Source organism: Mycteria americana, chromosome Z, assembly GCF_035582795.1.
Source record: "Mycteria americana isolate JAX WOST 10 ecotype Jacksonville Zoo and Gardens chromosome Z, USCA_MyAme_1.0, whole genome shotgun sequence".
Lineage (NCBI taxonomy): Eukaryota > Metazoa > Chordata > Aves > Ciconiiformes > Ciconiidae > Mycteria > Mycteria americana.
Window position 1 is genome coordinate 16,533,191 of NC_134396.1, and position 27,760 is coordinate 16,560,950.

Below are 27,760 nucleotides of genomic sequence, written 5' to 3' on the forward strand. Positions count from 1 at the left end.
TTCATTCTCAAAGTTTTAGATACTTTTATTGAAAAGAATTAATTTTCTGGGCAACTCAAATTGCAGCAGCTCGTGAACTGTTTCCACTAAAACAGCCCTTTCTTTTCAAGAAATTTTTACATAACAGCCACACCTACTCCAACAGTTGAGAATAAGAACTATCTCAGAATAAAACCCTCATGTACCACATAGTCCACAATAAATTTGAAGGTAGCATACAGTAAGACCATAGAGTGATAAAACATTATTTTTCAGTGAGCCTAGAAATACTATTTTTGAGCTGAGATTCTTTAAAGAAAGCCACAACATGTTACTGGATGTTATATTTACTCAATTTCACAATTAAGTCAAAATCCCATGAAAAGTTACTCAGTCTTTTCAAATAGTCCTCAGAGTTAGTAATGCTTGAGTGAGTTCTAGGTGAGGAAATATTCCAATTACATAGTGTGTAAGTCAGCACACTAAAAACTAAAGTTCAGTAAAACCAGTGAAACAAGCTTAAATTTATAACTGAAGCAGTTTATATGTAGTATTAATTTATAATACAAATAAACCTCTTAGTGTACCTGTTTACACTGAAGAGTTCACAGACAAATGCAACACTTTCACAGTTACTTCAAGTCATCTTAAATATATTCAATTTAAAAACACTTTTATGGTAGCATTCCATGTGTCACAAGCAATCCTTTGTACTCAAAAATATGCACGAGAGAGAATTTTTTCTCTGCCGTCAAATGTAATGTTACAAAAAGTCCAAACTGGTCACCCTGAACATTCTGAAGTAGAACTATACTGAGAGGCATGTATAACTGAAGCATAAGACAGCTAAAATAAAATTACAGAATCAGGATTTTTCTAAAGAACACGTCTTCTCTGTTAAAAATATTCCAGGAAAAGGTATCTACGATGCTTAGCAGAACTTGTTCATATTTTAAAAAGAGCTAAGAAGGGAGAGTCAGCCCTAACTAGGTCTGGGACTGCTCTGCAGTACGGACTAAGCAGATGCTCAAGTCAGAGCAGCTAACTGTCTATTGTGCAAGAAGTTACAGGCTGGGAAGGATGAACAATTTTTAGTTTGGTAGGTGCAAGAAAACACCTTTCACTCTGTTGTAAACTATTTCCAAATTTATCAGGTTGTCTGAAGAAAGCGTAAATACCCCTTTCTCAGTACCTATGTACATATGTAGGCATTGAAGCCCATTTCACAAACATTTAACTACTTTAAAGCTTAGTGTTCTTTTAGCTACTATTCAAGTCATTAGACTTACTGAATCTTACTGAAGCTGCATTTAACACCATTTACATGAAATTTGAGTAATGAGAAAACTACAAGTAAGTGTCATTATGAGGAAGTAGTTACTTTAACTGCTTCCTTTTGATGAAAAGTGCAAATGTACTAAATTATTTGTTTATACATTCTTGGTTTTACCTAAGGTATGTAGTGGGAAAACATCATAAAATTGATAATGTTACAATAGAAGCCATAGCCACAGATAATGGGCTACATTTTCTTTGCCAGGTGAGGTTCAGAGCTCTCACAGGTAAACATGCTTTTCAGTGTGGCAAAAATATCTACCCATCTGTGAAACAACCCTGCTCAATTCCACTGTCTGGTTCTCCCAATTCACCTCTACTCCAGTAAGAAAAGTGATGATATGCAAGTCTTGATCTATTGGCCATGCTGTTCGTAGCTCCTCTACTGACATGAAGAAGTCCATGGCATGGCTTCTTCAGTTGGCAATGGCTGTGCACTTAAAGAGGAGGGCAGAAGATTCTGGTGCGCATACCAGACAGATAAAGTTGTTAGCAGAGTTGCATGGGCAGCGGAAAAAGAGACAGTGCTACGTCTTTGCAACCTTTTCTAAATTTAAACAGCACTACACCCATATTTCATGGGTTTGTGACTGAGTAATCTTTGAAAATAGAGGCATCGGTGACAGTTCCATGTGGAAGATACAGTAAGAATTGAAAATCTAATTATAGAAGTTTTATATCGCATTTTACCATCTGCTCTTCTGAGTAACAGTTATAATTAGTGTAGACTGCTTTTACATTGTGTTATTTAATATTTTAAGGCCACTACCTTAATCTGGAAGCATGACTTCTACATAAGAGTACATAGCTGGATTGACATTACACCACCCTACTTCTTTAAGAAGGTTTTTTTTTTTAAACTTCATTTGACTTCTTGAGGAATAAGCTTAATCTCTAAAGGCAGATCATGTCCTCAAGTACGCACAAAACACTTTCGCCTCAATATCACTATAGTCTGTCCGTAAATAATTTAGCACGTGTACAATTAACAAAAAACCCAACTAACCCCCTCCCCCCCCGCAACTAGAAAACGACTAGCTAAACGACCACCACAACCCCTGAGCCCTGCAACACTGTTCCCCATTCTCAGTTCTCTTTGCCCAGTTATGCTGCCTTCTGGTAACAAACAGGGAAGCTAATAAGTAATGGGGGAAACATTTTCTTTTGGTGGTGTATTTGCATGGAATTTTCAATGCCACCTTTAGGTGAATGCATTCTTTAGATATTAAAGAGTAGCACCATCTATTTCTGACTAATACACAGAGCTGGCTGTTCTAATAACTTGAGATGGATTTTGGAATAGTTTCCTGGGAAAGTATTTCTAAACCACTCAAAATTTTTCTGACCCCAATTAACTACTGTAACCTTGTTATAATTATTAGATGAACTCCAATGCATATTTTATCAGGGAAGAATTTTAAATTGTAACAACTTAATTTCACCAAAAAGAATTTCAAGGCACCCTTGCAACCAGCCTGTTCCAGTACTTGTAAATGTATCAAGTTTCAAAAACACTGTAACAGAATAAGTTTACTGAACCAATTACCCAATCTAGGATAAAGGCTTATATTTTTGCTGTAACCACCAAGTTAAATAAAGTCCCCTCTTCAGACAGCAGACCTGGCTACAACATCCTAAATCGTGCAAACAAAACAAAACAGTAAACTACAACTTTGAATTGCAGCTGCTGTAAAATTAAGCAACATCCAGGACACCAGCAGCCACTAACTGCCTCGAAAGCCAGTCCAATCCTTCATAAAGTCCTGTACCACTTCGGGCATCGCAACCCTGAATATACCAGCTACGGCCACAGCAGAGTTTGTGGAGACTCAGCAGTTCTGTGATTTCTTCCACTGAAAGCGCACCTGCTACATCCTGCAACAGAATCAGATACAAAGACTCAATTATTCTTCTGTATTATGTTTGAAGCATTTTATTTTTACCTGATGGCTTAGACTGAAGCTATAGATTGCTTAAAAGCTTTTCAAACACAAAAGCCAAATACAACAGTTATGCATTTACTACTTGTTACCATGAAACAAAAACTGGTTGTTGAATCTACTAAGCACTCTAGCATCACTCTAGCATTTTACCAGCATTAAACAGAAGGAAAACATCTACATTTTATGCTTTCCATATTACCATTCCCTACCCATAGCAGAGGGTTCAGAAAATTGGAATCTGATACACAACCGAGGAAAAAAGTAACACAGTGAAAAAAAATTACAAGTACCTGTTTATTAGCAAAGATCAAGAGCAAGGCATCCCGCAATTCCTTCTCTGTTAATAATTTTGCAAGTTCACTGTGTGCTTCACTGACCCTGTCTCTGTGGCTGCTATCAACAACAAACACCACCGCTATGAAAGAAAGAGAGAAATGTTTTACACACATTCAAATATAAACTCTGTAAAATTAGCTTTCAACTTACACAATTCTTTTTTTTCAGCAGTCTTCTATGTGAAGTTTCTCAGCAGTGTGTAACTTCAATTTGAAATCCAGGAGGACTGAGAAATGCCTTACATACCTCTACACTTTTGACAAAAATCTAGAATTCATCCTAAAACAAGGGAAAAAAAGTCTGAAGTTTTCTGCCTAGTCTAACACAGAGGCTGTGATATTTTAATTACTTAGGTCTAAAACCAGATTTACTATGTGTGGATTGAGTATCTCAGTTTAAACCATTTCTTGATTCATTTATACTCAATCAACTCCCACACGACTGTTCCAGTTTCCCTTCAACTGGCTGTAAAATCTACAGGTTCAGCCAAATCGGCACAGTTTCCTTCAGCTACAGACTACACAATCCAGAGAAGATTGCCATGGACCCGACAGCAGCAGTAGATTTTACTATCCACTACAGAGAGCAACCAAGATGCCAGAAAGACTGGAGGGTCAGGAAGGCACAGCTAGAGGACAGAATTTAAACTCACGGTTTTTGCAATGAAAAAACCCCCAACACCAAAACTAAACAAAACTTACTGCAGGTATGCACCAGGCTAACTGCTTAGACTTTCTCTCCAACATAAAATTCTTCAAGGCAGACATGATTCCATGCTACTGGTGTTTACATGGTAAGTTTTAAGAGGACAACAGAAATCCCAAGATACAATTTTTAAAAGTTTGAAAAGTGAACAATTTAAAATGTTAAAGTTTGCAATGCAGGCTGAAATAATGCACAAAGTGCAGCACATAAACTGATGTTTGTCATTCCTAAGTATTTCAGATAATTCTGAATGAATTAATGAAGACGAACCCCTTTCTAAATTGGAAAACAACCATGGAGGATTTACAGAAGGACAGCATGAATTTCTAAGTGAGCACCATTCAGATCAATTTTTTCAGAATCAGTAATCTAGTCTATGACCAGATATTACACTGCAATACCAAGTCAGAAGTTACAGAACTCTGTAGAATTTTTTAAGTTGCCAACTAAAGGCTCCTAAAGGCTGAGTATTTTCATTTCAAGTGCTATTTAAATTTCATACCTGGCAAGTACTACTTCTCACTATGCAAACTTTGGAACGCTGCACCTTGTCCGTTGTCAGCTAAAATCAGTTTAACAGAGATTCTAATTTTGTTTGGCTCCATGAACTGTCTGATGGATTTATGGAGAATGCACCTTTATCATGCAGCAGACACTATGACCAACTGGATTAAAATTTCTTAGCTCATGAATCTAGCAGCTGTACTTTGCATTAGATGAATAATTTTCTACAGTTATAAATTATTTGTATTAATGATCTTTTTGGCTCTGAAATACAAGCTAGAAGGCAAAATACAGTTTAAAAGTTCTATTACTCTCACCTTGTGTATTGAGATAATAATGTTTCCACAAGGGCCTCAATTTGTGCTTCCCTCCTACATCCCAAATAGTAAACTTCAAATTCTTGTATTCTACTGTTTCAACATTAAAACCTAGAATAAAAATATTAAAGTTTTATAGTCTTGTTCTGTATGAATATAAAATAACCAAATTCTACACACAAGTCAAACATTCAGAAAAATCATTACATTTAAATTGTTGCTACTAACCTATTGTTGGAATTGGCTGCATGAATTCATCTTGCTTTAACTTAAACAAAATAGTTGTTTTGCCAGCTCCATCTAATCCTAGAGTGACAACCCGAATTTCCATTTTTGGTCCAATATGTACCCTGTTGTCCTGAAAGAAACAGCGTACACAAAACAAGAGCAAGTTTAGGAAATTCAAATTAGAAACCCCTTATGTTTAAGATACTTATCTTGTCACTATTTGTAAAGTGATTAAATGGATAGACTCCAAAAATACAAGGCACAATCACCAATCACCTCCAGCAATAATACAAACAAAAATACCCAATAATCTCTGTTGTGAACCTGTAACTTCTGCCTGAGTTATCACATGCCTTTTAGAAAGACAGCCAATCTCATGTTAGTACGTCTGTACTTGATAAAATTTCAAATTCTTTCATAATTCTTGGCTCAAACCACACAAGGAGTTGATCGTAGCCATTAGTTAGAATTCTTTGACCAGAGAACTTTCTGTTGATTTTGTAGCTTTTCCACTAAGTTTTGTCACATTATTAATGCCCCCACCTACAGAACTATTTCCTTGCTGGAGGCTCCATAGCTATGCCTCTTCACCTCAAGCCGCTCCATATCTTTGCCTCTTCACCTCAAGCCGCTTCCAGTCCTTTACCACATTACAACAGCAACATTATTAGCATTAAGCAGTAAACTGAAATAGTGAAGAAAACCAAACAAAAAACCCCCAAAGTCCTGCGTGGAGGCAAGGAAAGAGAATCAACTTCCTATTTGTAGTTTAGACCAAGCTACCATGATTATTGAACGAGCTGACAATAACAACGCGATCAAGTGGTATTACTATATAAAGCAGGAAACCATAAATTGCAAAATAAACAACATACGCTAAGATTACTACGTATCCCTGAAACATATTTTGAAGTACTTAGAAATGGCATCTTGATGAAACACCAGAGTTTCAATCACCAGAACTGTGTGGCAATACATTTGTTTTCTTGCAAAATCCAGACAGCACTGTGCTGGGCAAGCAATACACAAAAACCTGTGTTTACCCCACACAGCTTTTTATTTCTTCTTGCATTAGAAATGCTATTTGAGTGCACAAATGCTACAACCTCTCCTGGTGCAAGACCAACATGCAGCAGTGTGACCGGATATATAAACAGCTACATCATGTGACTTGAGCTATATATATGTACACATACAGGATTCATTGTATAGCTGGATATATGTCGTCATGACATGCACCTCCATTCTCCCCCCTGTCACAGATGAAGTAGGATACTGTCAGAATAATTGATACAGGTTAATTCAATATCCTTATGCTATTGCAATCTCTGAAGAAAGTAAAAACACCTTGAGAAAGTGCTTTCTAAAAAAAAAAAAATTATGCAAATACCACAATGCAAAAGTCAGCAACATCACGATGTTAAGTGTAAGAGTCAGATCAAAGGTCCATCTAATCTAGCATGTTGTCTGAAACTAGGTAAAGATGGATATACGTGAAAGTAAGGAACAGGGAAAGCACATAGTGGTAACTCCCCTAAATATCCTTCCCATGTCTAACAGCTTGCAGCTCATGGACTTACTGAGCCAACAGTGAGGTTTCTGCAACTAACAGATCTTGACGTATTATTCATCTGTGAATCTGTCTGTCTGCTTCTTGAAACCACAGACATTTAGGGCCCAGAAGATCCTTGGCACAGAACTCCACAGGCTAATTATTTGTTACAAAAAAATGACTTTATTTGAGTCTGTGAAATAACCTTGTACACGCTGAGCAGTTTCAGCGCTACAGCTTTGATACTACACAAGGCAGATGCTCTAAAACCAAAAGACTAACTGAATATTTGAGATTTGGAAAATAAAACATTGAGACTTATTTGCTTTTTAATAAATTTCCTCTAAGTTCTAGATTTTTGGATTCAGAGCTGAAGTTGCCAAATTCAGTGACAACATTGCAACACAGCATGTTAAAGGAAAGGGTTATCTCCTTCCAGAGAAGAAAAAACCTGTGGGCAGATTTTTGACAAGCATGTCAGCAGGAAAGGTGCAGGCAAAGAGAAAGAACACAAAGAAGTATGCAAAAGGCACTGAAGGATAAAAAATGCCATGCTTCCAGCACCCTTTTCACACTCAAGCCTCAGTTCTGATTTCGTCTAAAATTTCTGGGGATGAATGTCCCCAGTTCTTTGTGCCTGAAAGGAAGGAGGAAGGAAAAGAGGCAGCTCTGGATAGAGCTGCTAAGTTTATAGGTTTCTTGCTGGAGACAGCACCCTGGCTACAGCCACAGCTTGCTGACAGTGAGCCAACCTGGCCATGCTCTCAGGGCTCCACCAGAAGTACCAGTCACCTCTACAGCTCCCATGGCTGGAGGGCAGAGGCAGTGCTGGCCTGTGCAACTGAAAGCATCAGGGAAGTGGGGGAGATGAATGATTCTGTCGAATTCAGCCATCCTGTTGCAGTTTGCTTTCTGTAAAGTTTAGAGTGAAAACAGGTTGTCCTCAGTATGTTTGTACTCTCCCAGAAGGAATCAAAATGCAATCTGTGACAGACATCAAATTTCCACTTTTTGTGTGAGTAGTTCTGTCACTTCAGGAAGAACCTTGCAAGAAAAGATCCTACTCAGAAAAAAATGTATAGCACCTGTAATACAAGTCAGAAATAATTGACTATTGATGATCACAGCTAGAAACTGACAGATGAAAAAAATTTCTCTGCATCAACTATATCAGCACCTTCAATCAAAAATGTTATTTAAAAAAATCTGGCCAGGAAAACCCCCTTGTGTCTGCATTTCTGGCAGGTGCATAACTTGATAGAATACTTAAAAAACAGGTAACCTGTGACTTCTGTTAAAGTAAAACTTGATGTTTTCTTAAATCTCAGCACAGAAAGTGCAAAAGAAAAACCCCCACAACAACTGTGATCTCTTGGTTTTTTGTCCTTGTCCTTTGTTAAGAAATTTGTTGACATGACAAAAGCTGTATATAGGTTTAAAGACAGCATTAAGTGCTTTTCCTCTGACAGATTACTGTTGTCTTTAGTACTCTTGGTGTTGGTAATGGTTAGCAGTTTCCCATACTTCCTTCAACATTGACAGGTAAGTGCTCTTTACTATCTCAGGTACTGTTTTCTTAATAATTTTCCCTCTCCGCAGTATGTACACACAAATGTTTAGGATGACCGATTGCTATTCCTGTATATAACACTCCACAGCCACTGCTCTCATTCGACCAGGACAAAACATCACTCCCTCTCTTCAAATAAGGATCACACTCCTGGATGAGGAGCCATTTCCTTGCCAACAAGCTAAGTACATGAAGACACCTCAACCTTATTTGCTCAATGTCCTCATAAATGCATTGGTAAAGAAGGATCCACTGGAAGCAATATATTAACAACATCCGGGAAAAAATTATTATCTACGAACATATTTCTTGAAAGATTTTCAGCATCTTGTCCTGGAATTCTCCAAATCCTCCTTTCAGAGCTTTATATGTGGCATTTCCCTTGATGGTTCAGGAGGAGGAAACAGCACTATCCATGTTTTTCGTGTCATCGGTGAAACAAAAAATGTGGATAAAGCCTACTCGCTTTCAATAGCAAAAAGGACTTCTCCCTCCCCTCCTTAAATCTCCACAACCTTCACTGGATATGGAATGTTCCTCTGATCTGGTACTGTTTGAAATGCTTTTTTAGTTTTATAACGGATGCAGCCTTCAGCACATAAGAGTTCCTGAGAAAGACCGTTTCAGTGATATAATAACAGTTTACAGTTTTTGATCTGAAGATTTTATTTCTGTCTGAAATCTGTTGCCAGGCACAGACCTTCCAGGTACAACAAGCTTCACTACAAGTCACAACAGTGGCCATCAGCATGACAGTATTCTAAAAAAACATTGCATAGAAGAGAGCTTTAAACTTTGTCAGAAGTGAGGAAACATAAAAAGTGAGAGCGAAGAAATAATTTTCACCTTACTTTTTCATGGCTGCTGTTGTTTTTGTGAAAAATGACATTTGCTTTGGCACCTTTGAAATTCAGAAACTAAGCTTCAGAAGATTTCATAAAAATACCAATTTGTCACAGGAGAAAAAACAATAGAAGCCCCATTTCTTTCTAGAGAAAGCTGAGGTGTAGAGACACACTGGAAGACTTCTGGGTCCCCCAAGCCAAGACTTATTTCAGATCTCCTATTACAGCTTAGCTGGCTGCAACCATTCTCCTTCCAAATGCTCAGAAATTCACAGTCAAAATTTTCCGAGTCAGATTAACAGCTCCTAAAGGCAAAACCAGACATCCAAAATGCCCCTCTGACAGCCCTGTGAGATGGCAGCATCAATCAACTCTGAATACACAGAATGCAATTCATCATCTGTGAAATGTGAATGCTGCTTCATTCATGGAACAATGGGGGTTTGCAGAAGAGCTCTCCCTGACCCTACTAACTCTGGTCTCTGCTGAATAGGGAAGGGAGGAGCAGAAGTGAAAATATTGCATTTATTGATCTGACAAAGCAGTTATTACATGCAAATTCAAATACACTGAAGTTACAAAACAAATTATTTGGAAGAAATTGAATTTCTGACATCAACAAGAACTGGGACAGAATCCCCATGGAAGCATCCATTTCGTTATCGTAAAAGCTTCAATAGCAACAGTTAAATCCTCAGTTTCACCTCAGCAACAATAGATCCTATTCCTCTTTCACCCATTCAGAACCAAAAAAACCCATAAATCAAAGTACTTCTTGTTCTTTAGAGTTTCAAACTTGTCTACTCTCCTACGTGAAAAGTATCACCATTATCAAACTCCAAATAATTTCATCCCTTTCAAAGAATAGGTGGTATTGAAATGATATTAAAGCAATTAAAAAAAACTACTTAGAAGATTAACTGTGTCTAAACTATCTGTGAATACAAAGCAACTATGAGACAAATTATCATTTAACAAATTGAAAGAAATACATTATTTTTAATATTATAAACTGAAAGTTATAACAGCATTATTGCATTTAAAAATAGGTAGGTGTGCAATTTTCAGGAAATAAAATAATAAACATTCTGCAGAAGTTATGCTCCTCATGAAAAAGGAGTCCTCATGAAAACGCCAAAAATACATGGAAAAACCAAGAGTACATTCTTGCTCTGAGTTGAATGTACAACAAATCAGGGATGTTTCCAAAGAAAGATGTTTCTAGAATTCATAAATACTATCTTACTTATTTAAAAGAAAGCAGGTAGTGTTCAAACAAAGCTACTGATGTAGTCAATCTCAAACGAATGTTTCTCACACTAATTATAATAGCACAGTGGTTTTATTGCTCAAATACTAGATGGCACTCATCATATGATAAGATACTGTGGCTCTAAGTGATACCGAACTGCCTAAATTTGCTGCAACAAATACAGCATCATAATAAACGTATATTATTCCTGCTTTCTTTTAAATTACTTTTGGGACTTCATAAAGTGGATAGCTGTACTTTCATGAGATTAGGAATACCTTTGTAAAAGTGACAGGTATGCTAGCATCCAGCTGTACGTGATCTGCAAGTTCTGTAAACTGCTGCTGCTGTTTCTGTAATGTCTCTAGCAATCTTGTAATTTCCTGTTTGGCCAACACTACTCTGCAGTCATCCTAAACAAAGAAAATAAAGGCATGCCTTTCCTTTAGTAACTTACTTAAAATAACCAGACACAATGTAAATATGATGGCTGAAAATAAAGCATTTGAAATACTCTAGTTAAAGAAATTCACATTTACAAAATAGATTTATTTAAAATTGCAATACAAATGTGAAAGCCTTGTCATTCTTCCTTAATACTAATAGATACTAAATAGTTCTGCAGTTTTAAAAAAAACTTTTTCTTTGACCTCTCTTAGTCCTGTAGGCATAAGAATATAGATTATAAGAGACAGTAATATAATATATAAAGAATATTTATATAAAGAATATTTATATCATTCATATATCATTCCAGCAGCTGGAATAGAGCAGCTGCTTTGCAGCATACAGCAACACACTTAACAAAAAGATTAGTATCCACCCATTAATGATGGGAACACTTGCATAGCTAAAAATACATCTGACTTGTAGCTCTAGCTCTAAACAAATTTTTAAAAAAGTACAAAGAACACATCAATGAAGTAATTTCTCACGCTCATTTTACTGTTCGCTACCTATACTATTTACTTCTTACCATCACTAAACTAAGTGAATAATGGACCAACCAGATACTCTCATATAGACACTTTCTTCACACATTTAATATGTTGAATTACCCATATTACAAGTGCTACTGAAAGTTATTTAGTCCTAAAACATTTTTTCCTACCAGCCTCGTATGACAACTATCTTCAAACACCTATACTGGTAACTGCAAATGTAAAAATCATTCCCATAAATCTTGCAGGCATTTTGCTTCACTTTCATCTCTTCTTGCCACTAACCTCACAAATAACCAGAAATTACTCCTGATGAGAATCAGGCCACAGGATTTCCAGCAACTGGAGGACTTGATGCTTTTGTACTGATTATTCTTGTCTAATACCCCCTTGTAATGAATACTTCAATCTCATGTTATATCATTATTGTTTTAACATTGTAAAGGAAATAAAAATGCTGAGCACCATCTAACCTTTTCGTTTGTAGCCTAGACTTAATTTGCAGTTCCATATATCTCACCAGTATGTTACAGCTCACTCGCCAACCTACCTGTTGTAAAGTCTTTTCACAATGAAGGCAAGCTGTTGAAACCTGTGACAAGAGGATGGTCATGTCTTCTTGCTGTTGCCTAAGCCAAATCAACTTCTCTCTCACATGAGCATCAACAACACTAAGAGCCATTTCCTCCTGACGACAAAGGGTTTCATGAAGATCAGAAAAATAGGCTCGGACACATGAGCGAGCGTTCTCTGCAGTCCCTGGTACCTACAGTGTTGCAGTCAGGAGATCCAGAGAATTAAGGACACCAGTTGATTCCAGAAGTACATTTTTCATTTTATTCCAGTTTCTAACTTATGCTCACATCTGCTTGGCTACAGCACAGTTCAAGTCCCAGTTATACAGAAAGTCTTATCAGCACTAAGACCAAGTCCTCCAAGAAGTTACTCCAATAATCAAGTAGTTTATTTGTATGTACACACATCTTACTAAGAATTACAAAGGAAAAAAGCCTCAATAGTATCACAGCACCTGAGAACAGATGCAATCTGTCATAGTACTTCAGTACTGTACTAGGAGTTATACAGCTTTCCCTACTGCCTCCCTATTTTCATGTAGCCTAAAAACATTGTAACGGACTACAAGTTCCCATCTATCTGCTGGCTTAAGCCTCAATACCAACCTGGTAGAGACAAGAACTTAAGGTCTTGTCTTATAAAAAATCTATGTACAATTTTCAAAGAAATTCCTTATCTTGGTTATTACAAATAGCAAATATTCTGTGCACATGGGGAAAAAAAAAAGCATACGTGTTCAGTATGGGCCATTCCAACTCCATCTTCAACTATTTGTTCTCCTCCTTCTATATGCTGAACAATTCCAACTAGTTTTCTGGAATAATCTGAGATTTCTTCTGTGAAAGTTCTTATACAGTGGGCCATGTCTAAAATGGATGCACGAATCTGGTTTGCTTCTGGTTCCAAGACAGAATGCTATTAATTAAAAGCAACATATCAAAGATCAATCATAAATATCTTCCCTAATAATATTTTTCTATTTTACTACATATTTTATATATATATATGTGTGTGTGTGTATGTATATATATATACAGAGAGAGATATATAGGAAAGGCAAGTAAGAATTTAAAACCATCTTGCAATTTAAAATGCAATCAGGAGTTACAGATTATGTGGAGACTAAGATAGGCATCTAGCAATTACACAAGTAAAAATACAAATTTGCCTGTTTACCATAACCAATTATAAAAAAAGAAGGGTGGTTAGACTGCACCAGGTTGGATGAGCCTAGTGTTTGCATGATGAAAACAACTTTCACAACTGGTGACTCAATGTTGTGAGAAGTTCAGAAAAGCATCAGAGAAAGGGACTGTCCATCTTAATATATAAATAACTTGTGGTCTTAGAAATAATGTTTTTTTCCTTGTAATTTTACCATGGCAGTTATCTGAAATGAAGGGAAAATGGAACAGTATGAAGCTACTTCTACAAAGACATATCAAGAATCTACCCTCCTTTCTTGATAATCTTTTGTACTTTAATTGGATAAATATTTACGCAAGCCACCCCATGGCATGACTAGAAATGGATTATTAGCAGTACCTTATGACCTTGATGCTTCCCGTATTCTTTGCAGACACAACACATAAGAGGACTCGCCTGACAGCCCTCTTCTAAACAAACAAACTCAATAGCATGCACTTGGTGTTGGGAGCACATGGTCTTCTCATGAGGCTTATCAGCAAGAGGTACACGCCTGTGTTTCGCTAGTGTCTTTGTAGAGTGAGTAAGCTGGGAACAGTCTGCGCACAGGTGAGTGGCACAAACAGTGCAATATACAGATGCAACATGGGCTTCATCTTCGTCGCAACGAATTATACTCTAACAACAAAAGAAAGACAAAACTGAAGTTGTTAACATTTAATTCCAATAACTGAGGAAAATCAGAAGACCTGCCACCAACATAAGCCTGAAAACAGACTTTCTTTGAAAGTTACACACTAATAAATATTTGGACTACTTTGAAAACTTGATTTTAAGTTATCAGTACATTTTAAAAAAATAAAAGTCAGTTTCCTTTACAGTCAACTCCAATAAATTATTCTAGAGGTGTTCAGTGATTTCATATATCCAAACTTCAGTGGAAGTTGTGAAGGTTTGGAGGATAAAACAATTTAGGCTCCAGTCATCTCCTCCAAAGCAGTCGTTACAGAACAAAGAATTGCAAAGTTACAGACAGACAAAAAAAACAACGAACAAATAGGCACTTAGGACAGTTATCTATTCCTAGAATGGCACTGCATTATAGTTTTTGCATACCAGTTGTTAATACTGAAATGATGCAGCTAGTTTTCATAATGAAGTACTATCACATGATGTAGTGATATCAAATTACTAGAAAAGGCAACTACTCGAGAAGAAGAGTTGAAGTCCTTAGGAAGAGTTTCTAAGAAGTTTTAGAAAACTGTCCTTAAATCACTGTAACTAAAGTATCCAAATGAGTAACCTTTTTTAAAAATCTTAAAAGCCTAAAAAGGGGGAAAAGAGCATGCATGCTTGGCCATACCTTTTTATTTTCTGCTTTAGTCAGTACAGATTAGCATTTAATTATAAAGCAATTAACTGAAGCCTTAATACTAGATACTGAAAGAAAACAACAGCATTATTAGTGAAATTACATTTGGCAAAGAACTGATTTTCTTTTTTTTTTTTTCCTATCTAGAGATCAGTTTAAGTAAATGTAACAAACTTTTTGCTTTTTTTAAAACTCAGTACCTCTCCAGATAGACCAATGGCTTCTTCTGCTGTCCCACACTGCCCAGCAGGTCCATTCTGCAACCGTTCCAAGAGTTCCAACAAAGCAAAATTCTTTTTCAAGCCCCAGACACCAGAATCTCCTATTTTTGAGGAAGAGTTAAATGAAGGGGAGGAGAGGAAGAAAAACCTCAAACAAATACCATCATGAGAAGTTCCACAAACCACAGTAGAGATTCCAACAAATATTAAGAGCACATTAACTACAGTGATATTAACTAGAGTGAGATACAACTACCACTTTTTCTATGTAAGCTCACACTACCTTTCCATCCTCTTCCTTCCTCCCATCATGGAACTATTTCATGTTTATGCAGATTTCCCCTACTTAAAAGATGCCAAGATTATTAAAAATTTACAAAAACTTAGTAAAAACACTTGTAAAATAATCCGTAATAGCTAACAACTAAAGACTACAAGGAACACAGACTCTAATGTGTATCATAAAAATTAATATTTTGCGTAACTATGTACAGTGAACATTTCTACTGCACTAACAGAAGCTGTGAAGAATTCACACTGACAAACCTCGCATTTCCTGAACCACAAGATGCAACACCTATTGCAGATCTTAGTCCAGTAAAAACCTGAGTAAGAGTCAAAACAATATTCAGAATGAAAGACTCACATACAACACTATTTGATATAGCAAAAAAGAAGATATCTCATATTCCCTCAAGCAAAGCAAAAGTCCATGTCTTCTCCTGTATCATCCTCATTTTGTAGAGGTTAACATGAAGCAACGTGATGAGAAGCAAAACCAGAATTGCAGCCCAATGGCTACTGCTAAATGCTACCTGCATAGGCTATGTAGCATGAGAACCCTAGTGATTGCTTCTCCAAGAATGTATCATCCTTTGACTTTTTTCAGCTTCATTGTCATAAATTTAAAGACATTTTCTCTGTTGCAAGGTAAAGGTGCCTCGAGAGATAAAGCATCATCTTTGAACACTGGGTCATTACTTTTTAGTCAGTACAAAATCACAGAATAGTTGAGGTTGGAAGGGACCTCTAGACATCACCTTGCCCAGTCCCCCTGCTTAAGCAGGGTCACCTAGAGCTGGATGCCCAGGCAGCTTCTGAAGATCTCAAAGGAAGGAGATTCCACCACCTCTCTGGGCAACCTGTGCCAGAGCTTGGTTATCCTCACAGTCAAAATTGTTTCCTTATGTGTAGTCAGAACTTCCTGTGTTTCAGTTTGTGCACACTGCCTCTAGTTCTGTCACTAGACACACTGAAAAAAGCCTGGCTCTGTCTTCTTTACACCCTCCCTTTAGATATTTGTAAAATATCTCTCAGCCTTTCCTCATATGAGAGATGCTCCAGTCCCTTCATTATCTTACTGCCCTTTTGCTCCAGTACCTCCACATCTCTCTTGTGCTGGGGAGCCCAAAACTGGGCACACTACTCTTGGTGCTGGGGAGCCCAAAACTGGACACACTACTCCTGGTGTGGCCTCTCCAGTGCTGAGGACAGGGGAAGGATCACCATCCTGGCCTTGCTGACAACACTCCTCCTAGTGTAGCCCAGGATACCATTAGCCTCCTTTGCCACAACAGCATACCAGGTAAACCAGGACCCTCAGGTCCTTTTCTGCAAAGCAGCCCTCTAGCTGGTTGGCCCATTCTCTTCTCTCATTCTCTTCCCAAACGAGAGAATTAGAATCATAGAATATCTCAAGTTGGAAGAGACCCATAAGGATCATTGAGTCCAACTCCCTGCTCCCTGCAGGACTACCTAAAACTAAACCATATGACCAAGAGCATTGTCCAGACACTCCTTGAACTCTGACAGGCTTGGTGCTGTGACCACTTCCCTGGGGAGCCTGTTCCAGTGACTGACCACCCTCTCGGTGAAGAACCTTTTCCTAATGCCCATTCTGAACTTCCCCTGATGCAGCTTCATTCCATCTCCTCGTGTCCTATCGCTGGTGACCAGAGAGGAGATCAGTACCTCTCCCTCCACTGCCCCCCGTGAGGAAGTTGTAGGCTGTGATGAGGTCACTCCTCAGCCTTCTCTTCTCCAAGCTGAACAAGCCAAGTGACCTCAGCTGCTCCTCCTAAGTCTTGCCCTCAAGACCTTTCACCATCTTGGTCGCCCTCCTCTGGACACACTCTAATAGTTTGATGTCCTCCTTATATTGAGGTGCCCAGAACTGCACACAGTACTTGAGGTGGAGCTGCACCAGTGTAGCATAGAGTGGGACAGTCACCTCCCTCAACTGGCTAGCTATGCTGTGCTTGATGCACCCCAGGACATAGGTCACCCTTTTGGCTGCCAGGGCACACTGTTAACTCATATTCAACTTGCCATTGACCCAAACCTCCAGATCTCTTTCTGTGGGGCTGCTCTCCAGCCTCTCATCCCCCAGTTTGTACGTATAACCAGGATTACCCCAGGATTAAATGTCTCCGCTTTGTCTGCATCCTTATTTGTGAGGTGACTGACCACATCAAGCAACTGACCAATGTTATCTCTGATCCTCCTTTTGCTGTTAACATATTTTAAAAAGCTCTTTTTGTTGTCTTTCACAGTGCTGGCCAGCTTGAACTCTAACCAAGCTTTGGCCACACGAATTTTCTCCCTACAGTGGCGAACAGCATCTCTGTAGTCCTCCTGTGTCACCTGTCCCTGCTTCCAACGTCCATACACTTTCCTTTTCCACTTAATTTCTAGAAGAAGATCCCTATTCAGTCCAGCTGGCCTTCTGCCCTGCATGCTTGACTCCCGACACTTTGGAGTTGCCTGCTCCTGCACTCTTAAGAAATGGCTCTTAAAAAGTGATTTACATCTAATGCAGAAAGCACCTAGCACCTTCCTCTCAGCAGAGTTGTTTTATATAAAAGAAAAACCCCATATTTTAGTAGTGTGCTATCAGACATTCTTCAAATGGGATGTTTGCCATTTTTAAGGACTGAGTACACAGAATCTGAGGTTCTCCTCAATATACATCTAGAAAGTTATATTTGATTAACTGCAATAGGCTGACTACCATCGCTGAATCACAACTATATAGTTTTGGAAATCAGGAAGGACCAATCACAGATGGACAGTCTGAGAATAGAGAGGTTTTTTAATGGAGCTTAGTGTTGAATTCACTATGAATTTCCAGAATGAGTGTCACTTCTATGTGTAGGGTTGGGGTTTTTTCCTCTTTAAATTAGGGGGCAGATCAAGTTTTGAAGTTGTTTACTGCCCAAACTAAACCCTTATTACTGCACAGTTTAGAATCAGTTTAACTCCTAATTGACAGTAACAAGGCTGTTCATGTATACTATCAATACATGCCAATCCAGGTAGAGGGTGTAATTACTTGCTAACAATTCCTAACTTGGAAGGGACAAGTAAAGAAACCTATCTGCTTTTCCTCCAGCCTCAATGCTATGATGAGCTCTCCTGCTGTTGTCACAGGGATTTTATTATGATCAGTTCACCAAAATTGGTAGAACACAGATATATAAACCAATCCTCATTAAAACCTCCAAACATCCTGTTTTCCTAACAAATATCACAGAGTTAACCCATGAATGCCTATGATCTTGCAACATTATTTTTACTAGCTCGTGAAACAACATATCTGAGAACAAAGACAAGCTCAAGAAATTACTTAATTATATCCAACATTAGTGCTGAATACTAACAGAGCACTTCTTTGGTGCACTGAAAGGAAGGCAAGATGTGGACGTTAGTTTCATCACATAACATTGCCCTTATCTCTTTGTCAGATGTTTACGTGAGTGTACAAAAGCTACTAACTTCAGGAAAAGAAACAGGGGAGGGTTTGCTAGCTTTGAGTAGAATGACAGAAGGCACAACATTACCAGTAGTGCCCTGGGTAGTGACAGATGTACATTTATGTAGCTAAGAAGGTGCCTTGAAATGCCACCTTGTATTTAAACAGAATCTGTAGGACCTGAAATTGACTCATCTGTTTCATGATGGAACTTTTGAACTGTGTTTGTAAGACAAGAAAAGGCTGCTGCAGTTACTTTTTAGAGTGTGGGACACCACTGTCTGGACAAAACTGCATATGCATGCTGCTTTTGTAATTCAAATACTTGTTTTGTACTTCATGCAAACATACCCATCTTAAGAATATGAGCCAAACGTCTAGTGAACTTCTGCTATTCACCGTAAAAAAAAAAACCAAACTACAGTTCTTTATTAAATTCAAGTTACTGCTTTATTCATTTTATGCTGTGCTTCAAGCATGATCTGGAAAACACAATTTTTGAAAACAATGCTAGATCCAGAAAACAGTTGGGCTGCCTCTCCTAATCCAGATGCAAAGACTAGCAGAACAGCAACTGGAGCCTGAGGTTGGTTCCAGATGATGCCTAAAAACTCTTGACATTTTCAGTCCACATATCTGGTTTCTGACAGAAGTCTGCATCTGACATGAACTCACAGAAACTGTATCTCACACATTTTCCCAAAGAGAAAGCCCAGGCTACTTGAGTTGTCTGGTTCTCCTCAGTGTCGCTTTATAACTCCTAAGTTATGCTGCCCTGTGGTGGTCTGGTAGGCATATGACCTCTGCATCCTTCTTGGGATTCAGATGTCATTCCATTGATCCTATACAGATATTAAGTCTTCATTCTTCATTACTCAGGTTTATCAAACACTCCCTAGGTTTTGATGTACCGTTAGAGTGGAAGTGCTGTTCCAAATGAACAGACAGACACCAACTACTATGATTAGCAGGCAGTCATGAGAACCAGTAAAATGAAGTACCCATCCCAAATACTCATGTTTCATTGCTTCTCAGCTTGGTACACATGGCCAGAGAATAATCAACGTTTCCATGGTTCTAAGAACATGGATCTTCAGCTCCCACAGGAGTCTGGATTTGCAGCACACAGAGAGTATACACTGCTATAAAGGTTCTTTGTAGAATTACACAAACACTGTTAAAATATAGTTACTGCACAAAAGGCAATGCTTCTAAGAGCTAGATATGTTACAATATTGTTTGTAAGGAAGTGTACACAAAAGCAAAAAAAAACCCCAAAACCAAACAGGTCTGCAAGTTCTCCTATCTTCAGCTTCTGCTTGTTAAGAATTATTCTCTGTACTGGTTTTGGCTGGGATTGAGTTAATTTTCTTCATAGTAGCTAGTATGGGGCTATGTTTTGGATTTGTGACCAAAACAGTGATGATAACACACCTGTATTTTAGCTATTGCCGAGCAGTGCTTACACAGTATCCAGGCCTTTTTCTGTTTCTCACGCAGCCCCGCCAGCAAGTAGGCTAGGGGTGCACAAGAAGCTGGGAGGGGACACAGCTGGGACAGCTGACCCCAACTGACCAAAGGGCTATTCCACACCAGATGACGTCATGCTCAGTATATAAAGCTGGGGAAGACGAAGGAAGGGGGGGATGTTCGGAGTGATGGCGTTTGTCTTCCCAAGTAACCATTACGTGTGATGGAGCCCTGCTTTCCTGGAGATGGCTGAACACCTGCCTGCCGATGGCAAGTAGTGAATGAATTCCTTGTTTTGTTTTGCTTGTGTGCACAGCTTTTGCTTTCCCTATTAAACATCTTTACCTCAACCCACTTTTGCCCTTCTGATTCTCTCCCCTCTCCCACTGCAGGGGAGTGAGGGAGTAGCTGTGTGGGGCTGAGCTGTCCACCAGGGTTAAACCACAACATTCTCTTTTACTTCAAGAGCTATGAAACAAGAAAAACAAGACTGCCTTTCAATCTTAAGACTTCAAAGCTTGTTTGAAATACATGTAAGTGCTTTTACCACCTGACATTTTTCCTGCAGTACTGTTTCAAAGAGCAGAGCTCCATTACACCACTAGGCACAACCACATGGAAGACCGGAATGCTCATATGCCAACTGTTTTCCCAGCAAGGGGAGCAGAACAAGTAGTTTCATGAGGTACATGCCTCATCTGGCCAAAGTGAGGGCAACAATGCTACAGCACCTCTGAAGAGGGATATGAACAGGAATCAAAATATCCAGACTGTATACCTTATTGTTTTGTGTAGCTTCCAGTTTTGCTACATGAAACTTTCTTTCCTAGGCATTTTTCCTCACAGTTTAAACCATCGACCATAATATTCTCAGTGGCCAAACTCAAAATAGAAGTTATGTGCCTCACAGATAAAAGGTAGGGTTCAGAGAACAGATAAATGGATGAATACTGTTTTTCTATAGCTACAAATGGGAGCACATATAAGCTATTCTCCCCTCCAATACCCTCAACTGGTACAAAACAACATTGACTATCTGTTTTAAAAAATGCTTACCAGTAAAAGACCATTCATTTTAGCAAATCTGCTGTTTCTGGAAATGGGCCAATAAAGGTACTGGTTAGTAACTTTGAAGTTAGGTATAAAGCAAGGGCATGTCAGTGCTCTCTGCAGTTACCAGTTCCAAGGTGGAAGCCTTCCCCGGTACAGATAGCATTACCAACACCCAATCTAAGCTCAGTGCACTCCATAAAATAAATTGCAAACAAAACCCCAAGTATTTTAACTTTTGTTTGCCACAGATCTTGAAGGAGTTTACAGAAGTTATATTCTAGTCCTCCACAATTACAGTTAGCACCAGCACAGTCATCTGCCTTGATATATTCTGATTTCAGAGCTTAGTTATATTTTTTAGCTCTAACATTCCTAGCAGGATCACAGCATTTTTCATAACACAGAGCAAGGAAGAGTCACCTCTTATTACAAGTTGAAGAAATACAGAGCGCAATATCCACTTTTAGAATCTAAATTACGTCAAACCAGTTTGTAAACGGAGTCTGGATTTGCTGAATTGCATCCAGACAGATTTCTAGACACGAACTCCCAGAAATCAAAGCACAGAAGAGCGGCTAGATGGTTCCCTTCTACAGTGTTTAGAACAGCACTGTCCCGCAGTAAACTGACTGTGCACAACCTTCAGTTACTACAGTATATAAAATACTCACATTAACAATGCACCAGTATAATGACTGCTGATACTAACGTGGACCTCATATCTCCAGATTAGCCACTAATCCAGATAGCCATTAATAGCAGAGTATATATGGATGTGCACGCACCAAAAGGATAAGCCTGCTTATGAAACAGATTATAGCAAATTAGCCTTTAAGCAAACATTGTCTTAGCCTTTAAGCAAACACTGGATAAGGCTGAGAGAGGAAGAAGCTGTTCAATCGTTATAGTTTCTTACAAAAGTATTTTCTTTCACAGGTTTTAATACGCTTATTAAAAAAACCCAAAGAAGTACTCTCCTCAGTTTACATTCTCGTATCTGACTTTAATCATGTTAGCTCTGTTCCATGTCTAGCATGAAGAAAAAGACAAGCCAGAAAAGTCAAAGCAGAACTAATTTACTGAAATATAACCAACAGAAAAGATCAGAAAAGATACATCTGTAGCTATTCTGTGTTTATTTTCTAGCTCATAACTTAATGCTGTCAGGAGAAACAAAGTTACACTGCTTTTACATTCTTTCTTTAACTTTTTATTCTATATCCTGAGATTTGCCAATACACGTTATACATTGCGCTGTCCATCTTGGACACAGATGGAAAAACAGGCAAACATTACATATCAACTATTGATCTACTAAAACAGAATTCATAACCAGTAAGCACCCTATAAAAATATGCATTATCAAACAGAAAGTCATGTCTCATTTCACTGGTATCTACCACGATGTTTACACATTTGGGAAAAAGCCACTTTGCTTTTGTGCTGGTTTTGGCTGGAATAGAGTTAATTTTCTTTAGAGTAGCTAGTATGGGGCTACGTTTTGGATTTGTGCTGGAAACAGTGTTGATAACACACTGATGTTCTAGTTGTTTCTGCACTAGTCAAGGACTTTTCAGCTTCCCATGCTCTGTCAGGTACAGAAGAAGTTGGGAGGGGGCACAGCCAGGATAGTTGATCCAAACTGACCAGAGGGCTATTCTATACCATATGACATCATGCTCAGTATATAAACTGGGGGAAGAAGAAGAAGGAAGGGACGTTCGGAGTAATGGCGTTTATCTTCCCAAGTAATCGTTAGGCGTGATGGAGCCCTGCTTTCCTGGAGATGGCTGAACACCTGCCTGCCCCTGGGAAGGAGTGAATGAATTCCTTGTTTTGCTTTGCTTGCGTGCGCAGCTTTTGCTTTCCCTATTAAACTGTCTTTATCTCAACCCGTGAGTTTTCTCACTTTTACTCTTCTGATTCTCTCCCCCATCCCACCAGGGGGGAGTGAGCAAGTGGCTGTGTGGGGCTTCGTTGCTGGCTGGGGTTAAACCATGACAGCTTCTCTCTACACTAAACCTACTACAAAATTACTACATACTCAACATACACATTTTCAACATATCTGATCAAGTGTTTATTTTATATTTAAAAAACACTAAAAGATGAGTCATGTAAATACATCTATTTAATCTCTTGGACTTCAGCTCAAATTCTGCTTTGGTCACAAATGTGAAAGTCTAGTGATCTCATCCTTGTGCCTACAAGGGATGTTTGTGTCCATTACAAAACCAGTACACAATCTGACTGTCTCTTCTCAAAAGAAGAATAAGACATGAATAGCAGGAAGTGTGTCAGCCAGGAATGAGATAGTGACAGAGTGAAGATATTAAGAACAACTCCAGCCAACAATACAAATGTCATTTTCAAAAGCATGAAGCTTGTCTGCCAAAGGGTTATAAATAATGCAAGGAATAAAGGAGCAACTTTTGTCTAAATGTCTGAATAAAGCCAAGAGAATGTTATGTTATAGCCTCATTTTCTTGCACAATGTTTTGAAGTTTTATCTCAGCACTCAAACACTAGCAAAGGAATATATAAATGCAAACAATACCAATGGGATGGATTCCATGAAGGATGCCAACACCTGCATACATCAGTTCAACAAGTTCTAATGATAGAAAATAGTTTCAGCCCTGTAATGTGATGATGGTAGGGAAAGTTTACCTGAGCCATAAACTGTTAAAGGCTTCCTTAGCAGAGCTGCTCAGCTAAAGTCAAAAGCCAGAGCCTCCAAAGCTGTTACATAAGCACATCCTTCCCAACAGTTCCCTGGTCCATGTATTTCAAAAAAAAAACCAACCCACTAATCCAACACAGGAAGAAGAGAGAAAGCACATTGCAAGAAATTATTCACTTCTTCTCCAAAATCAAGATACTTTAAATAAAAGGCTTTAAGAGGAGTCTCTTCTTCTACAAAGACCATTTTATAGATTTTTCCCAAAATATATTGCCTGAGTCAACATAATCTCCAGAATATATGGCTTCAAAATTTTGAAAATTGAAAAAGCTTTTCCATTACGTCTTTTTGGTTAAAGAATGTTAATCCAGTTGAAGATAACCACTAGACAGCTCATATACCTTCAACATATACACACTTATTTAAAATTCTCCACTAGAAGATTAATCACAGGCAAATTCACTAAAGAACTCTCAAAAAACCCCCAAAAATCTATGTTTAGTCTACTTTGCAAAGTAATATGGTTTGGGCAGGCTTTAGTCCTACCAGTTCATTACTAAATATTTTCTCTCATAGCAAGATTTTATGAACTACTAGATTATTTTGCTAAGCATGTAAATGATGTGTTGTCAATTTTCACTTGCAGACTCCTTATTTCCAGAAATCCTGACTGACAAAGTACTTCTAACTCTGCCTTCGCATACAGTTATTTATTTTTATATATATATATAAAAAAAAGAGACAGGCCAGTAAATTTAAACCAAGCATCCACTTCAGCAGGCAGAAAATACAGCTATATCTATATATATATATATATCCCAGAATATTTCATTGAAAAAGTTCCCAAGATTCCTTGGGAAAACTTGGACAAATATAGGATTAAGTGATTTAGTAACAAGAGCAAAGGAAAACAAGCAAATTTATCTGCTCAACTGTATAGGTTAAATGACTAACTAAAAGCATCTGTAAAATCCACAGTTACTGATTAAGGAACTTTTTTCAACACAGGTAGCTTTACGCCCTGATTATGCAGCTTTTCTTTCAACAGAACTTTCTCTTGGCAGCGACCCTATAATCTAGATTTAGATACTAAACAGCTTCCTGACACTACTTCATTAAATGGCAGAATGGCAATTGAGAAATGGGTGAAAACAGAGCTTGCTTTCTCACATGCCCTCAAATGGAGGGGAGGGAAGGATGAGAAGTTCCCTGGGACCAGAGTTGCCATGCCTCCCTCTCAGCTACACTCCTAAGCTCTCAGAGGGAAATAGAATTACAAGTGCAGCAGATTTAACCAAGAGCAGTAACTACTAGGCGATTAGAGCAAGACAGCAAAAGCACAGATGCCTCAAAGAGGGGCCATGATGGGATGCACTCCACAGAACACCCCATTTTTACATGTTGGAAGCAATAATATTTATTATAGACCTGATAAGACTTATTTTTGTTTGTCCTGGTTTCAGCTGAGACAGAGTTAATTTTCTTTATAGTGGCTGGTATGGGGCTATGTTTTGGATTTGTGCTGAAGACAGTGTTGATAATACAGAGATGTTTTAATTGTTGCTGTACTAGTCAAGGACTTTTCAGCTTCCCGTGCTCTGCCAGGTGCAGAAGAAGCTGGGAGGGGACACAGCCAGGATAGTTGATCCAAACTGACCAAAGGGCTATTCCATACCACATGACGTCATGCTCAGTATATAAAGCTGGGGAAGAAGAAGGAAGGGGGGACATTTGGAGTGATGGCGTTTGTCTTCCCAAGTAACCGTGACGCGTGATGGAGCCCTGGTTTCCTGGAGATGGCTGAACACCTGCCTGACCATGGGAAGGAGTGAATTAACTCCTTGCTTTGCTTTGCTTGCGTGCGCAAAGATTAGAGAGCTCCTTCTCTGAGGATTCTCCTCCTTCCGACAGCTTTTTTCCCCTGTGCTATTCAAAGCTGCTGGAGTCAGTTCTATTAACAAGTTCTTCTTGGTACAAATTCTTCTGATAACTCGTCTTCTCTGTAACCCTACGTTGAATAGGCAGTTCCTATTCTGAAGGAATTATAAGCATGTGTCATCTTTTGCCTTAAATAAACTTCCACTGTTGGATAAAAGCTGTATCTTACCCTTTCAAATACTGTCTGCAGACACTCCTACAGTAAGGGAATTCCTGTTGATAGCCTGCCACTATCAGTTACTGCATGTACAGAATTACTTTACATTTTAAAAAACAGGTTTGTTATCACTGATACTTCCCTCTATATCACTTCATCACGAATCCAGACAAATCTGTTTGTCAAAGAAACTACCCATTTAACTGCATGGTTTATTTAGTGTTTAGGGCAACAGGAAACTAATACCCATTCAGGAACCCTTAGACTCTAATTTAAAATGGAGTAGTCCCTTTGTAAATACAGGTGTACAAAAAGACTTTAAGGTAGAAAGCTTGCAAGTCCAGGTTCAAGAAGATAAAGACAAAATCTTGACTTACTTTTCCTAAGATACTATTTTACTAGTGCTTAACAGTGCTATGAGCTTCTCCAAAGGAAAAGGAACAAAGCACATTCATTACTTGGAAATACCACTAAGTGGATATAGTTAAGAATCTATATCTAGCATTACTTTCTAGATAACCTTGACTGACAGGTTTTAAGAACTTTAGACTTACATTTTCTTACCTAGTTCAGTAACTTGTCGATCAAAAGGACAACGAACTGCTCTGCCATGAAGGGGAAGCCGGGTAAGACAGTCATGGCAGACAGTATGGCCACACAAAAGCAGCCGGGGAACTTTGTCACCTTGCAAAGAAAATACATCTTCACAGACTCCACACTCAAGAACCTATAATTTAAAAAGAGACCATATTTGGTTTTGAGCTGATAAAAAAGCAGAACTTCATACAGCAAACCATATGACACAGTTTATTTTACAGAAGTTCCTGCAATCACAGAATTTGTACACACAAATAACAATCATATGAATGATATTTAAAAAATAAATAAACACGAACAGAACATTTTAACTCTTCAGCGTCCCACCTGATCGCCACTAGTTCTTGCCCACTTCATTTAATGCACTGCCACAAGAAAAGCTCACTGGCCAAGCAGCACAACTAAGGAAGCAGAAACATCCTCGCAGGAAAACGGAGGGCAAGACCCTGCCAAAGCAGACTATCAGCCGGTGGGAATGTTTCCATTCATAGCTGATGCACATAAAAAGGTCAGTCATACCAAGTTAGCCATTTATGAAGCTACAAATGCAGTACCGAGGTAGCAAGAACAAATGGCAGGGGACTAGAACACCTTAAACCGTTAATAAAAAGCAAAATTGATCGTCATTTAGGAAAAAAACCCCAAACACCCGACAATCCGTAAGACAATAGCGTTAGCTAACACCTTAGGGAGCCCAGGAGTTACGTTTTCCCCGAGACAACTCCCCGCCTTGAGGCAGTCACCCTTCCCCTCCCACAGAGGCCTCCTGCCTCGCAGCCCGCTCCGAGGCACCCCACGGCAGCGCGGCTCTGCGCAGACAAAGCGCCTTCCGAAAGGGCCTCCCGGCCCGGCCCGAGCCGAGCCGAGCGCCACCGCCTCAGGGGACGCCTCCTGCCCCGGAGACCCCCTCGCTCCCGCGCTACCCCTTCCCCCAGCTGGGGCAGCGACGGCGCAACCCCGGCCACCACAGCCTGCCCTGCCGCAGGAGGCGGCCGAGCCAGACGGCGCGAAGGGCCGAGCAGCCTGTCTCACCTTCACTGCGGCGCCAGCCGGGCCGCGGCCGCTGCCACCGGACCCCCGGCTGCTATCCAGCCCGGCACCAGCCCCGACCTTGTTTACACCTAGGGCCGCCATCTTGGGGAGGGCAGAGCAGAGCGGCTACCGGCAGGAAGGAGCCGGGAACCGGCAACTCCCCCCGCCTCAGGCACCACCCCGGTAGGCGCATGCGCTCCCCCGCCGCCGCACCGGGCTGGTCTGCGCCCGCCTCCTTTGACTCGCACCAGAGAACT

The 27,760-nt window shown here is 39.2% G+C and overlaps 1 protein-coding gene across 2 annotated transcripts; it reads right to left on the reverse strand.

Annotated features, from left to right (window-relative positions):
- TRIM23 (tripartite motif containing 23) lies at positions 1 to 27,641 on the reverse strand. 2 transcript variants are annotated; one of them, XM_075488317.1, is made up of 11 exons: positions 27,504 to 27,641; positions 26,439 to 26,601; positions 14,802 to 14,923; positions 13,629 to 13,907; positions 12,816 to 12,998; positions 12,058 to 12,273; positions 10,845 to 10,979; positions 5,348 to 5,477; positions 5,120 to 5,230; positions 3,548 to 3,672; positions 1 to 3,189 (listed from the first exon to the last, which is right to left on the reverse strand). In XM_075488317.1, exons 1-11 carry the CDS (start codon positions 27,603 to 27,605, stop codon positions 3,010 to 3,012), a joined length of 1,746 nt encoding a protein of 581 aa, XP_075344432.1. In that variant the 5' UTR covers positions 27,606 to 27,641; the 3' UTR covers positions 1 to 3,009. The 2 variants fall into 2 exon arrangements, 1 of the variants encoding a protein (XP_075344432.1); XR_012773417.1 differs by having other exon boundaries at positions 3,165 to 3,189; positions 3,548 to 3,872.
- Between the last annotated feature and the right edge of the window lie 119 nt (positions 27,642 to 27,760).